We start from the raw sequence: 16,130 nt of genomic DNA, 5'->3' as shown, positions 1-16,130 counted from the left end.
TGGAGTAATTATGTGACTACTTGATTCCATTTTGTCCTTGTTTGTTTTATGATAAAAAGGGGGGAAAATGTTATATTTAAAATGGTTGTCTATTTCCTCAGCTGTTTTTTTATACAGTACATTAAAGACCATGTAGAAAATGTTAAACATCATCTCCCATACTGAAACTCATAGAAATTTTATCATCCTCTTTGGATCTTATCTCATATCAGCCTCTTTGACTTCTACATGAAAAACATGTTGTGCAAAGTAGGGGACTCCTCAAACTGTTTTGTTTTCTTCCTCATCCAACTACATGTGATCTTTGTCACCTTCTGAACTGGACCATAGAAGTACCCTTTCCCATTCACCCTCAGGAGAAGATACATCAGACATTAAAAGAAAAAACAACTTGTAATGTGAAATCAAAAAGCTATAAGCTTCCAATGTGGCCAATACTGACTTCTGAATCCAAAATCCTATTTATTATTGATAACCATGAGTTGAAAATGTTCTCAATCTCACTAGATTTCAGTGGATACAGATTAAAATATGATTCTATTTCATGCTTATAAAATTACCAAAGAGTAAAAAGCATCACAATATTCACAGGTAGCAAACACCAGGAGAAACAAAGTTCTCACTCACAACTGGTGTGAGTGTGCACCACAATACCCAATCTAGGATCGCTCAGTAAAACTTGCCAATTCAACAATTCCACTCCTAATAGGAAAGACAAACTCTCACTCATACGCATACCTTTTGAATAAGGAGGTCCCCTGACATGAAAAACTAAATTGTGGCATATGATGGAATATCCAAGAGCAATGAAAACATGGCATAATAAAAGGGAATGCCATCCAGAAGTCGAAATTAGAGAAACAGATCTACCACCATTAACACGAGCACATTTCAGAAACAATACAGGATAAATGAGACAAGTACAGTACCATTTACATACAGTCCTAAGAAATGGCAAAATGCTATATATTTTTTATGAATACATACAAATGTAGTAAAACAGAAACACAGAGAAAGTAGGAGGGTATACACTACATGCATGAATGGGAGGGAAGAGAACACAGGAGCTATCAAAGGGCACTGTAGCTGCAAAGTTTTACTTGTTAAAAAATGCCCTAAGCACTTTTCCATCTTTGCTTCTCTATTCTTTGAAAAGTTTTCCTTGGCTCTCTTGCCCCTTCATTTCCTTTCCACTGCCTTCCCTTGAGGTGGCAGGGCCAGCAGATCTTAAAGCTGGGACCCGGGAGACCCTAGGGCCAGATGAGGTAACCGGCAGAGGTGGAGAATGAGCAAACAAGGATGCACACCAGGTAAAAGGCCAGCCAGGTTTCTCTCAAGAGTAAATTATCAATACGGAAAGGTGAAGGCTACAACAACACTATGGTGTGAGAAAGGAACTGGAAGTACAGATGGGGACGGGACTCAAGGTTTTATTCTGTATTTGTACAGGGGCACCTGGGTGGCTCAGTCGGTTAACCATCCGACTCTTAACTTAGGCTCAGGTCGTGATCTCATGGTTTGTGAGTTCGAACCCCACGTGAAACTCTGTGCTGATGGTGCAGAGCCTGCTTGGGATTCTCTCTCCCTCTTTCTCTGCCCCTCCCCAACTTGTACTTGCTCCCACGCTCAAAAAAAAATATTTGTATAGATATAGAAAGACATATGTGTTATGTGTGTGTATAAACATACACACATGTATGAATACACGTATTCATGTTCTACCTCTGTCTGCAAAATTCTATGAGGTTGGCACTACTGTCTCTATTTTGCAGATAAAGGAGCTGGGGCATGAAGAGGTATATGACTTGGCCAAAGGCAAAAAAACCTAGTAAGTAGAAAGGTCAGGCTTTGAACACAAGCAATGTGACCACATGATATGCGCCTGTATGCTATTATTCTGTTAAGGACAAATAGTAATGAGGGGCCGATGCAAGCACTCACTGTTTTCCCTACTTGGCCACGTCCAGGAATCAATTTACTACCTAAGTACCAATGAAACCTTACACGCCCAAATCGTAAAATCTACATCTTTTTGCTAGATAGGTGACAACATGTGATTGTGTGGAGCAATCAATAAGCAAGCAGTAAATTCCTCATCAATTCCCTCCAGGGCAGCCTGAACTGAGCCCAGCGGGACTCCCCATCACCTGTAGTAGCTGAGAACATCGCGGTCCTCCTTCTGCCCTTCTTTGGCATCTTGGGCCAGTTCCCGGACACTTTTGCTGCGAATCTCCTTGTTGCTGTCCCTCCAAAAGAGCCACACCTCTTCCTCGTCTTCTCCTGCTTCCAGAGCATTCTCTCCAGTAGAAACACCCTCAAATTCAAAACGAGAAAGAACCAGCCTGGAAAATAAGAGGAGTAGTGAAAACTCCTTATGTTAGCAATACTTGCTAATGTAAGATCAACTCTAGCAATATATTGAAATCTAGCTTCACTTTCAGCATAGGGGTGCCTGGGTGGCTTAGCTGGTGAGGCAGCCGACTTTGGGTCAGGTCATGATCTCGCAGTTTGTGGGTTTGAGCTCCGCACTGGGCTGTGTGCTGACAGCTCAGAGCCTGCAGCCTGCTTCGATTCTGTGTCTCCCTGTCTCTTTCTGCCCCTCCTCCACTCAGGCTCTGTCTCTCAAAATTAAAAAAAAAAATAAAAAAAAAAAACAAACATAAAAAACTTTTAGCATAAAAACACATAGATAACCTTTTTTTTTTGCCCCTTAATGGCAAAATCACAAAGAGCCAAACTTGAACTTCTTCATATACTTTATTCCAGTGGTGCTCAAGCAGGTGATTTTGTCTGCCCTGCACCCTCCCCAGGAGACACTGGGCAATGTCTGCAAACATTTTAACATTTTTGTTTGTCCCAACTGAGTGGGAGGGGTACAATGAGCATCTAGTGGGTAGAAGCCAAGGATGCTGCTAAACACACAGATAGTCCATCATGATTAACAGTTATTCAGGCCCAAATGCCAAAATGCTGAGAGGTTGCATTAGCCCAAACCCAAAATTAAGTTATGAGAAGCAAAAAAAACCAAAAAAACAACTAAACAAAAAAAGCAACAAACAAACAAACCCCACTAGAGCTCAGGGCATAATTCAGTTTTGGGTTTTGTTTTGTTTTCTAAACACTGGCCCTATTACTAGTACTGTACTTATCAGGAAAACTGTTCCCCTGATAAAAAATCAATCACTACTATTACCAAAATTTTTATGTACCACTAAACACATTTTCAACAGTGATAATTAAAAAGCTCTTTCCTACAGTGACCTAACATCACCATTGAATTATCTCCTTTAACTTTTAAAACTGGTGATCCTACCCAAAGAACTTTAAACTCTTAACATTAAATCAAGTATGTGCAAAATGCTCTCTGGTGAATTCACATTATTTTTAAGCCAATGTGCAAGGGGGCGCATGGGTGGCTAAGATGACTAAGTGTCTGCTGATTTCAGCTCAGGTCATGATTTCACAATTTTGTGAGTTCAAGTCCCACATCAGGCTCTGTGCTGACAGTGTGGAGCCTTCTTGGGATTCTCCCTCTCTCTCTCTGCCCCTCCCCTGCTTGCCTTTCTCAAAATAAAACTTTAAAAAATGTATTAAAAAAATAAATATATTCAAAAATAAATAAACAAACCAGTGTGCAAAGTGATACCTATGTACAGAGGAGGCCACTCTAAAGGTAAACTGAATTCCCCCATCAAAGACCTTTGCATAAGCAAGATCCCATGCCAGCTCATCTGACTTCAGACCAAGTCTAAAGAAATCAAAGTGTTAAGTTCTATTATCCTAGAGTGCAGACATCCACTGGACCATACATTCTCCATCTAAATCCCTTCCTCATCTGTATCTTCAACCCCAATAGCCCCCACTCACTTGGTCTCAATCAGGATGTCGGCATTGGTTGGATTCAGCACAGCTTTACATATCAGTTCCTGGGTCACCGGGATCGATTTGTTCATGGAAACACAGAGGTCGGAGAGGTAATCTAAGAATCTATGGAGAAAGAGAAAGCAAACGAAATGTTTTCTGCAGCCACAGCAGAGGTTTGGCTCTCGGAGCGAGACTCCTCCTCAAGCGGACAGACCCAACGTATCTTCGACACAAGAAACTAGAGACATTTTAGGTTTTGGTGCCAGTGTCTACAGCACCAGCAGAAACCCGGTTGCGCTAAGACAAGAAATCAAGAAAGGAGAAAAAGAAAAAAGATGGCAAGGGCCAGGGCAGATGAACAGATGATGAGATTAAAATGAAACAAACAAGACAAGGAAGACGTTTGCATAAGGAAGAAATGGTGGAGATGGAGGAGGACCAGAGAGGTGAGGAAAGGCTCTGAGGCCTGATGGCCCAAGTTGGAATCCCTGTTCTCATTAGTGATATTCTGATATGCAGTGTTACATGGGAATATGTCTTAACCTCACTTTTCTCATCTTCAGGAGAGGGTAACGTAAAACCTTGTAGGACTGTCCTGAGCATTAAATGCAATAATACATGTCAAGTGCTTATCTAGTTGATTCCCTGAACATGAGAATGCTCCATGGAACATTCTTCATCTTTATGGGGTGGGAGGAGTCACTTTATAACAACACTATCAGCTCTCATTGTATCTCAGTGTGACCATTCACCATACCTATATTATAAACTACTTTCCACTGCTTCTGAAATGCTGTAGATCTTAATGAGGAGAAGAAAAGAGGAAAGGGGGGGGGAGATCTATGTGAATGAGAAATGACAGAACTGTAATGTAAAATAGAAACACTCAAGTGACAACTAAGTTTGCAAAAGACTCTTACTGATGACACTTGGGGGAGGTGTTCTAAGTGATAATTAGGGGGTGCTAAACTGTGAATAAATGGCCATCACTGTGATTTCCTGTGTGTCTACCAAGTGCCAGGCACTTCACGTGTATTTATTCTCATTCAATTTTCATAAACACCCATTTAGCATAGAAGAAAATTAAAGCTCAAGCGGAAAGAGAAAGTCACCCAGCTGGCCAAGTGCAGAACTAGGATTCCACTACGGGTCTATCCCACTACCATGTTCTTTCCACTACTCACCCAAGAGCCTCTCCAGACCAGCCTAACCGAAATCTGTCACTGGCAGCCCTCCAAAGGAAACCTCGCCAAAAGCACCCTGACTAGCTCAATGCCTGCATCTTCAAGGCACAGACACCTTCGGTGGATCAGACCCACTTCCACCTCACCTGGGCTCCCTGTTCTTTCGCACCAGACTGACAAACGTGTCGATCTCAGCGGCGGTGATGTGTTTTTCCAGGAGTTTTCGGTTATTGTGAAGCAGGGCGGTGATGGTGTCTTCGGCCAACACATCATAGCCAATCTGCTTCTGCATAAAGCCAAACTGCTTGGCTATGTACTCCTTTTAAGGATGAAAAGGGAGGTCAAGCGGGGAGAACAGAAGATTTTAAGGTTAACCCCAAACTAAGCAAAGCAGCAACCTTCCCTAGCGAGAAGGACTGTTCATAAGGGAAATCCTAGTTAGGTACCTTTCTACAACTTTTTCATCTAGGTCAACAGCTGCAAACTCCCTCACACCCTTGGTTTTACTAAACCTGCCACACAAATGTAATTAAGCAAATTACCCTGTATGTACAGATGGGCATTTTATCAAGTGCACAGTATAAATATTAATGTGGTGACTTATTTTTCTAAAAGGTCAAAAGCTGTTTTTCAGCTGTGATTTTATTGCTAATTCAAGAGGACTTAACTGTGCCTTATTGCTCTGTGCTGCTGAATAAACATACTTAAGCCTACCTAGATGTTTAGAACAGTACCACCCTATTTTGTTTTCTTTAACTGGGGTGAAAATACATTTGCATAGTCAATGGGGAGCAGAATCAAGTGAGGAATACCTAAGCCAGTCAATCATATTCACAGAACGCATAAAAACATCGCTGGCTTTTCTCTTTGGGGAGCAGACATGACATTCCATAAAAAATATATGAGAAGTCAGGGAAATCTCTTGTCGGTATTTGTTTCTATTCAGAGACGTTTCCTGCCTAAGACAGACTCAAAGTTCAAACAGCACTTGAAACTTGGTTTAATGTTTCAAAATTAATTCCCAAATCCTAAAAACTACTCAGGGTGTTTACAGTGGACACTGGCCACTTTTCAGCCCATACTCAGTAAGGATGCATGTTTCATAATTAATCAGCCTTCAGGGACAGACTGCTGCTGGGTGGCAGACAATCCGTAACAACAAGCAAAGACATTCAATGTAGCAGCGACAGGTGGGACTGGTTTGGCCTTTTCATGTACAAGCGAAATGTGCTAGTACACTCTAGAGGCTCTGATGTATCCTCATTGGAAGATGGCAGAGAGGAACAGAACAAAAATCTCTTTGGCACTATTTGAGTATGGTTCTAATGCACTGGCAGAATTAAAGTAACCAGAGCACCCAAAGGCAACCTGTCCAGGCTACTGAACAAAGCATCATAGGTACATGATACCTTCTATTTAGATAATAGCAAAGGCTAAGTCAAAAGCTTATACTTGCTAACAAGGTTATATCTAATACTTGAGAGCACTGCTGAAGTTTAACACTTTCTTCATGACAGAACAGAACAATTTTCATTACAGAGAGAAGTTTAAATTTAAAGGCCAGATGTGGTGGCAGTCCAAAGTTTACAAACAAAAGCCTTTTGTAACACAATGCAGAGAGGAGGAGTCAAGGTTATGATAAGCATCATCTGTACACCTACACTAATTCAATGCAGTACAAGACTTCTCAGCCTCAGCACTACTGAATTTCTGGGTTGGGTAACTGTTCATTGTTGGGGGATGTCTTGTGCATTACTGGATATTCAATAGCATCCGTGGCTTCTACCCACCAGATGCCCCCTCGCCCCATCCCGCCCAAGTTGTGACACTCAAAAAGGTCTCCAGATATTGCCAAGTATTTCCTGGGGGACAAAATTACTCCCAGCCGAGAACTACTAAGTGTGGCAACACAGTTTCCAGGTTTCCTTAGAATGGCAAATTGATGGGAGACCCCAGAGAGGTTAGAAAGTTTATCTCATGAGGACACTATATACAGTGTCATGACACAGATAAGAACTTAGAATACCATAAAACATGAGCCACAACCAAGATAAAGAGAAAGTTACCAGCACAGATGGAAGATATGGAAGGGAGCAAGAAGATTCCACTCTTGCTTTAATATAAACACATGCAATCATTTCCCTGATTTTTAAGATAACATGCCATAAAAAATACTAGAAATGTACTAACAGTATCAAAAAAAAAATCTCACTGAAAGGTGGCTGCAGAAGGGGACTTCTTGGGTATCCTTCTTAAGGACTCTAGAATGTATCTTCTTCTCAGGCTTGCAAAAAATCTATTTCCTTTCTACACACAAACCTAATGAACTATTCTCTAGCCATTAAGTAATTACAGATTTAACACTTAGAACTCATGAGGCAAGTAAGTGAACTTCAGGGACAAAACTGCCCATCACTTCCCATCAATCCTAAATCCCAACCTGGTTTTTCCTGTAGTCTTGCTGAGAGTGTCTCAGGACCCTGTAGCAGAGCCGACAGATATGTCTGAAAGGAGCATGCCGCTGGTCCCCAAGCTCCTCGAGCCGCAGCATTGGGCCATCGCCACAGTCTGTGAACGGGGCTTGTAACAATTTGAAGATCTGGTTGTGAGAAGGAAGAATAAACACCGTCACCATTTAGTGTGTTAATGGCTAGTCCTCTGTCGCAAACTAATAGAATCTCCTGGGAGGCAGCACTACACAGACCACTCTCTCTACATCAATGTCAGTAACCTGAAAATTGTACACCCACTCACCACAGTCCACCTGGACCTAACTGGTCCTCAAACACTTCCCAGTACAGTGTGTAGGGCTGTGGTTAAGAGTGCGGACTCTGCAATCAGCAGATTCTAGGCTGAAATCATTCACCTGCATTATTCCCTAGTGGTAAAGAACACAGTCAAGGTAACCTTTGGTTTTCTCAGGAATAAAATGGAAAGAACACTACCCAGCTCACAAGGGAGTGCTAAGGATAAAAGATTAAAAACTGTCAGTTGCATAAATATAGTGCTCAGCAAAGGCTTCTGCCACGGAATCTGATCATTTTGGCCCCTCAAGGAATTGTTATTGTAGAAATGAGCATTGGCATTGAGCCAATCTAATCTGGGAGGTCATCACCTGAAACAGCTGGACATAATTTCTTTTTGGACTAGAAAACCGTGCTGAAACATGATGAAGTGTTAATAAATTTTCTTTCATCAACCAACAGGAAAAAGTGTTCTCAAATCCCAAGTTCCTATGGAGAACTGAAGGAGTAGTAACTAATATATTTTTCTTTGGGTTCTAGTGGCCAGGAATTTCTATGCCAAGCGTACACCCCCATCTCTGACAGCTTTAGAGAACTATATAGTATGCATTTCTGTGCACTTCATCTACCCTTGTCACTTACCTCCCTACAATTTGTCTTTACACCAGCTTACTTAAATTTATACCAGATAATACCATCTATATATGTCCTGTAAGCCATTACTCATTCTTTGTGGTAAGATCTTGTGTTGATTTATGGAGGTCCCTGTAAGAGCTTATACAGGCCTGAGTTTACCAAATCCTCCAAATTTTCCAGTCCTATTAAATAACATTAAGAACACATGGCACTTATTATTATTTTTGATGAAAATACAGTTGTCAACTGAACTCTTCTTGGAGTTCCTAACAGGTGAATTGTTAACATGCTGACATTCAACAAGTGTGTTGTCAATTTAACTGAGCTATGAAAGCCTGGGTGGCTCAGTTGGTTAAGTATCCAGCTTCGGCTTAGGTCATGATCTCGCATTTAGTGACTTCGAGCCCTGCACCGGGCTCTGTGCCATCAGCTCAGAGCCTGGAGACTGCTTCAGATTCTGTCTGTCTGTCTGTCTGTCTGTCTCTCTCTCTCTCTCAAAGGCAAATAAACATTAAAAAAAAAATTAACTGAGCTATGAAGCCATGAAAAGACACAGAGGAACCTTAGATGCATATTATTAAGTGAGAGAAAGGCTACATACTGTATGATTTCAACCACATGACATTCTGGAAAAGGCAAAACGATGGAGGCAATAAAAGGATCAGTGGGTGCCAGGGGTTGAGGGCAGGGAGGGATGAACAGGCAGAGTACAGAAAGTTTTTAGGTCAGTGACAATACTCTGTATGAATCTATCATGATGGATATGTTATTACACATTTGCCTAAATCCAGAGAATGCATACCACCAAGAGTGAACCCTAATGTCAACTCTAGATTTGGGGAAATTATGATGGGTCAATGTACGTTCAGCAATTGTAACAAATGTATCACTACAGCGGAGGATATTAATGATAGGTGAGGCTATGCATATGTAGAAGGAGGAGGTATACGTGAACTCTGTGCTTTCCATGCATTACTGTTACGAACTTAGAACTGCTCTATAAAATCAAATCTGTTTTCTTCAAAAGTCAGCTGATCAAGCCTTCCAGGTGGGAACCAGTCATGTCCCTCTGTAAGAGCAGTGATCCCACTGATTTCTTACAGAGATCCCAATATGTTGCATCTCACAGACCTGCTTGAGGATATTCTGTTCTCTCATCAGCTTCTGCCGTTCTCTGTTAGGCTTGGAGAAGACCACTTCAAGCACATCTTGACCAGAGTTAGTGCCACCAGTGACAAAGTAAACCAAGTCTTCCAGCAGCTTGGTTACAGACCTTGAGAGCAAAGAAGCTATTAGAGATGGGAAATGTTCGACGTGTAACAGGTTGGAAACTTTACCTTGAAAGACCCAGGCCTAATGAGGCACTTAAACGCAAACAAGTCCTTTCTTCCCAATTTCCTCAAAAGTGAGGACCAATGACCAAAAAGAGTAAAATACACACAACACATTATTGTCCACAAAAGGATAAACACCTTCACAAAATATGAGCCTTCAAATTTTACGTCAGAGTAACTGTGGCCCCTATCATTTATTAGAAAGTTCTAGAGGCCAAACTAGAGACGGAGAAAAAGGTCTTTACAATTTTAGAGACTTTCAAAGAAGTGAGTGTGGTTCTTGAAAATCACAAGTTAAAGCCACATATAAATGTTAAGGCCTGACCCTCTCACACAAAGCTGTTCAGAGTTGGCATTTTCTCTTTCTGCAAACAACAGATTTAAGAGCTCCACAGTGGGTGAGGTTGAGTATGTCTGGTTCTTACGTGAAGCCCTTACCTTCTTTCATTCTGAGTGATGGTGCCTTTCTCCAGCTTCCCAGCTATAGAGCCCAGCACCTTGCTGGCGTCATTGGCAAAATCCAGGTCCCGAACCTCAGCAGGAGAAACCGGAACTATGGCAAATGCTTCCTTATCCTCCTTCACAGGGGAGGTGCCAATCTGAAAAGCAAAATGGTCTTTATGGGATTGTCTCTTGGACTGAGACAGTAAAACATTAATCAAAACACTATTTATGTGACACTGGGCAATCCAAGTAGCTGGAGCTATCTCGCAGTAAGAATCAACTAGACACAGAAAAACATATGAAAGGAAGTACCTCAAATCATTAACGGTTGTTACCTCTAGAGATTGTTACTGTGGGAAAGAAGGAGGCAGAAAGGGGGCTCTGATATCATTTTACACCTTCATTTGTGAAAAGAAGCATGTTAAGACTGTTAACAATTGTAAAACATGTTTATAAACACATACAGAGGTGTGCCTGAGTGGCTCAGTGGGTTAAGCATGTGAATCTTGATTTCAGCTCAGATCAAGATCTCTTGGTTCCTGAGAATGAGCCTCACATTCGGGGCCTGTTTGGGATTCTCTCCCCCTGCTCCCTGCCTCTCTGAGCCTCCCCGACTTGTGCGTGTGCATGCACACACGTGCTCACTTTAAAAATAAAACATTTAAAAATAAATAAATAGGTGGGAGACTACGTGGCTCAGCTGGTTAACCATCCAACTTCAGGTTATGATCTCACATTTCATGAGTTTAAGTCCGGGTCGGGTTCTGTGCAGACAGCTCAGAGCCTGGAGCTTGCTTCGGATTCTGTGTTTCCCTCTCTCTCTGCCCTTCCTCTGCTTACGCTCTCTCTCAAAAATAAACACTAATTTTTTTAATAAATAAAAATAAGTAAGCAAATACATAGGGAAAAAAACAAATGAGCAAAATAATTATTGACTCAGAGTATCATATGGGCAGACACTGTACCAATCTTTTAACTTTTCTATATATTTGAAAATGTTCATAAAAATAGAAAAAAAAATTCCAGTAACCTCCCCCATCACTAAAAAAACAAACTAAGAGTATCATTTGACTTTTTCAAAACAAAATCCCTATGTTTGTGTTTTTATGTTTTATGACCCTAGAGAAGGTAGGGAAGGAGAGGTGGGCTTGAGGGAGAGAAATTAAAGGGGCTAAGAGAACTTCCAAAAAAATAAAAGTGTCTATTTAAAGACAGAGAGAAAGAAATAATAAAGATTGGGGAAAACCAACTAGGTATGTGATGTGCCTCAAGGCACAAGCAAACACTCCCCCAGCCAAAATCATCCTTCAAACAGACATGAAATCCAGACAATTGCTCAACCTTTAGGGCAAAAGCCATGGAATAAAAGGTTCTGGTTATTTAAAAAAGGCTAGGCTTGCTTTAGCCAAGTCCCTTGGAGAGAATTCTTTCACTGCATTCAAGTCTGTCCATGACTACCTCTGGCCAAAGCAACAAAATGCAGCTCCCTCCTCCCCAATGTGTCCTCAAAGGAGCCCTTTCATTAGGGAGCACAAGACCAAAGGAGGCAGCCAAGTTCCAGAACTTACTTTCAGCATTACAGGTTTTTCTTCTTCCTTGTCGATTGGGATATTTGTGCTATGAACCCAGGTATTAGTGCAAAGGTGTCTGAGTCGGACATAGGAGTTTCTGGGGGGAAAAAATAAAAGGATTTGGGTGACAGGAATTTTTAGGTTCTCTAAAGCCACTGGCCTAGAATATATTCTATCAAAATAAAACGGGATACCAAAATGGTTTCCTGCTACATACACTAGACAATATAAACCAAGGCACAAATGAATGCACACCAAAATATGTTTTAATGTATTTACAATAAAAAATCATTCATAATGATTCTAACATTGTGATAGGCTGTATTTCTAAATGTAAGATCACTCCTGTGAATGAATATCCCAGAACGGAGCATGAGACAGAGTAACAAAAACTATTTATTGACTATATATTAATGCATATCATGAGAAATGATAGAGCAATGCATGAAATTTTCCTATGGATCCATGAAGCAAAAAATAAAATTACCAGGATAAAACGTGAGTCAATATTTAATAATCTTGTGGTAAGGAAGGCCTTTGAAGCACACAGCAACATACAAGTTTCATCAATTTTAAAAGTAAAAGATGGATACATCTTATAATATTGTTTACATTTTTCATCTTCCATAAAGCAAAAAAAAAAAAAAAAACATCATGAACAAAGTTGAAAGAAAAAGGACAACTTGGGAAAATAAAAGAATAACACAAAGCATAAAAAGGTAATTAATCTGCATATATAAAGAGATCTTTAAATCAGTAAGAAAAAATGGGAAAAGTGGCAAGGAAAATAAGACAATGATATCAGCCAGTAATTTAATAAAGCAATATAAACTGCCAATAAACTTGCAAGTATACATTTAATTTCCTTAATATACAATTCACACAAATAAAAACTATGCATCTTTTTACTGAATGTCTTCCAAAGATCTTAAGAGACCAACATAACCCAGTATTTACAAGAGTTTAGGGAAATGACCTCTCCCTGCACTCACGGTGACAGTGTCAACAAGTTAAACTCTAGAAGGGAGTCTGGCACTTTGTAAAACAAATAAAATGTTCGCCAAATAAAAATCTTTTCAACTAGCAATCTCACTTTTAGATAGTTCGCCTAAGAGATGACAACCCAAGTACAAACTGGGGCGTAAGTATGTTCAACAAGGCATTATTTACGGTAGTAAAAAACTAAACAATCCAATGTCTCAATAATGGACTAGCTAATTATCATACATGCAGTGGAATACTAAAAAGTTATTAAAAAAATATTACAATCAATATTTATGTGGAAATATGTACAGAACATATCGTTCAGTGAAAAATTGTTAAAAATAGCTTATAATTTTTATTAATGACAAATCATACAGAGGTATTCTGCATGCCCAGAGACTTGTCTAAAACTACATAAACCCTAATGTTAACAGTGTTTATATCTGAATGGTTAAATTTTACATAATCTTTATTTGCTTCTTTGCTTTCCATGATGTTAACACATTTTTGTGGCTTTACAATGGACATGGATAATTTTACAACATTTTCCAATTTTGCTTTAAGGAAGTAGTTGAAATAGTGGCATCATTTTTGCATCAGGAGCCCACCCCATCAGTGAGACAAGACCAATGAACACCAAACAACAGTAAGTAACATGAAATGCAAATGAAAAAGCATTAAGTTGGGAGACAGTCAAGGTACGCACTGAAGCACTTTTAGAGGAGGAGATCAATGAGGCTACATGAAGTCATGGACATTTTCTGATACAGAAAACTTGAATTGGAACTTTAAACACTGTTGGGGCTCGGGCAGACAAGGGACCAAAGAAGATATTTGCATTAAGAGGAATTTAGAGCAATGGTAGAGACATGGAAAAGAGGTGGGGGCAAGGGGCATCAAACCACACATCTATCTTTAGTACACACTCTCTGCCTTCCGCTTTTGTTCATTATACCTGTCCTGAATATTCCAAATAAGGGCAACCATAGTGATATTTAACTAGAATGAATATACATCAAACAACATGAAGAAGAAACCTGACAGAGATGTGCCAATTCTTTTTTGTCTGAGTGACATGGACTAATTCTCTGAATTTCAAAATATAACCAAAGCCTGGAGCTTAGCTTTTAATTGGATGATTACCTTCTGTAAAGTTCTATGTCAAATTATATTTGAGACACAAAAGGGTGTTCTATCAATTCATCTCAAGTCTCATTCCCAATCCTTAACTCAAAAGCCATGGTATCAGGACAATTACAAAGGCAGTCACAAAGTTGGGTGCTCTCCCAGTGTCCATCTAAAGCATCTATTTTACATATACTGGAATTTTATTATCTTATTCAGTATACCCAGGATTTGCCATTATCCTTTTCACTTCGGCTTGGAAAGATTCTTCTAACCATTGACTATCACAAAAATTCCTTTGCTGATAACATTTCAGAGACATTCATTTATCTACTTTCAGTCTTCCTCATCTTCAAACAAGCAATATTTAGCACAACTTTAAGATGCAGGGAAATGAGTGTACTACTCCTAAAGCTTTTTGATCCCTCCACAGGACAAATGAATAGGAAGCCCATTCAATTCTGGCTCTCACGTTGTTGGTCAGGGGCAAGAATGAATAAAAATTTTTAAAGTTAAGACCAAGCTCAAGATTGTAACTGGTAATTAATACTAGTAGACCATGCCGGACACTTCTCCCATGGTGAATGCAAGGCTTCCATTGTTTAAGAGTTTAGAATCCATCTACCTATGGACAACTATCCACAAAGACAGTTTTCCAATTTGGCTATGTTACCTAAAAGCTTAGACCTCCCCTTCCTACAGCATCATGCAAATTTCCAACCCACTGGGGAATATGGCCAACTTGCTCACTCCTCTTGCCAAGGAAATGCATGAAGCACCTTGTGATGGAACAATGTGGTATTTTACATCACAGGGTTCTGTTTTTTGCTATCCCTTGCAAATTAAAACATTTAACATGTAAGATAAACGTCATTCCCTTGTCTCCTGGGAACCTGAACAAATTCATTAGATAACTTCCTGAAGAGAGGACACAACATATGGAAATTTACTTAAACCAAAATGGAAATGGGTTTTACAAACCTGTACCTATCTAGTTAACAAGTCAATGAGAAAGGAAGCTTTTAAAAGGCAACCTACCCTACCCAAATCATATTTAAAAAGGATCTCAGAATGGATCAAAGACCTAAGAGTAAAAACCAAAAACCATAAAAGTCTTAAAAGAAAACATGAGCATAAATGTTTGTGACCTTGGAATGTGCAATGGTTTAAGAAACTGAAAGCATAAGCAATCAAAGAAAAAACAGATAGGACTTTGACAAAATTAAAAACTTTTGTACTTCAAAAGATACCATCTAGAAAGTGAAAAGACAACCTAGAGAATGGTCGAAAATTCTGGCAAATCACTTACCTGGTAAGGGATCTTTCTTGAGAAAAAAGAACACTTAAAACTCAATAATAAAAAGACAACTCAATTTTTGAAATGGGCAAAAGATAATGGGCAAAGGATGTGAAAAGATACTTCTCCTAAGATGATACACAAGTAGCCAATACGCACATGAAACCATGATGAACCTCACAGACAGAAAAATCAAAACCACAAGGAGAGGGGTGCCTGGTGGCTCAGTTGGTTAGGCATCCAACTTTGGCTCAGGTCATGATCTTGCAGTTCGTGACTTCAAGCCTCGCATCAGGCTCTGTGCTATCAGCACAGAGGACCAGAGCCTGCTTCAGATTCTGTGACTCCCTCTCTTCTCTGTCCTTCCCCTGCTCCAAGCTCTCTCTCTCAAAATTAAACATTAAAAAAAATTAAAAAAAAAAAAAGAAACACAACGAGATACCACCTCACGCTTACCAGGATAGCTCAAACAAACAAACAAACAAAAAGAGTAACAAGTATTGGAAAGAATGTAGAAAAAGTGGAACCCTCACACACAGGTGGTAGGAATGTAAAATGCTGGATCCATGTTGAAAAACCATCTGGCAGCTCCTCAAAATGTTACACAGAGTTACTGCATGACATAGCATTCCAGTCCTAGGTATATACCCAAGTGAATGAAAACTTATGTCCCCCCAGAATGTGTACAAGAATGTTCAAAGTGGCATAATAGCCGAAAAGGCCAACAACACAAATGGGCATCAAGTAATAAGTGAGTAAATACAGGGCACCTGGCTGGCTCAGTCAGAAAAGCACACAACTCTTCATCTTGAGGTCGTGAGGTTGAGCCCCTTTGGGCATAAAGAGTACTTAAAACATAAATAAATAAATGAAAGAGTAAATTTTAAATATATTAAAAAAAAGGATTAGGTATTAGCCCTTTTTTTTTTCTTCTTTAAGGAGGTTTC

At 39.8% G+C, this 16,130-nt stretch overlaps 1 protein-coding gene across 6 annotated transcripts in view; it reads right to left on the bottom strand.

Moving 5' to 3' along the window:
• Positions 1 to 16,130, bottom strand: part of ITPR1 (inositol 1,4,5-trisphosphate receptor type 1) — a 329,086-nt gene that overhangs the window by 164,622 nt on the left and 148,334 nt on the right. For all 6 annotated transcript variants that reach the window (XM_030307281.1, XM_030307282.1, XM_030307284.1 and 3 more), the window contains 7 exons: positions 11,775 to 11,874; positions 10,201 to 10,361; positions 9,560 to 9,701; positions 7,489 to 7,647; positions 5,195 to 5,367; positions 3,868 to 3,987; positions 2,148 to 2,342 (listed from right to left, as the gene is read on the bottom strand). In XM_030307281.1, coding sequence (XP_030163141.1) covers positions 2,148 to 2,342; positions 3,868 to 3,987; positions 5,195 to 5,367; positions 7,489 to 7,647; positions 9,560 to 9,701; positions 10,201 to 10,361; positions 11,775 to 11,874 — 1,050 coding nt within the window. The remainder of the gene's footprint in view (positions 1 to 2,147; positions 2,343 to 3,867; positions 3,988 to 5,194; positions 5,368 to 7,488; positions 7,648 to 9,559; positions 9,702 to 10,200; positions 10,362 to 11,774; positions 11,875 to 16,130) is intronic.

The sequence above is a fragment of the Lynx canadensis genome, chromosome A2, assembly GCF_007474595.2.
Source record: "Lynx canadensis isolate LIC74 chromosome A2, mLynCan4.pri.v2, whole genome shotgun sequence".
Classification (NCBI taxonomy): domain Eukaryota; kingdom Metazoa; phylum Chordata; class Mammalia; order Carnivora; family Felidae; genus Lynx; species Lynx canadensis.
This window is presented reverse-complemented; position numbering and strand designations above follow the sequence as displayed.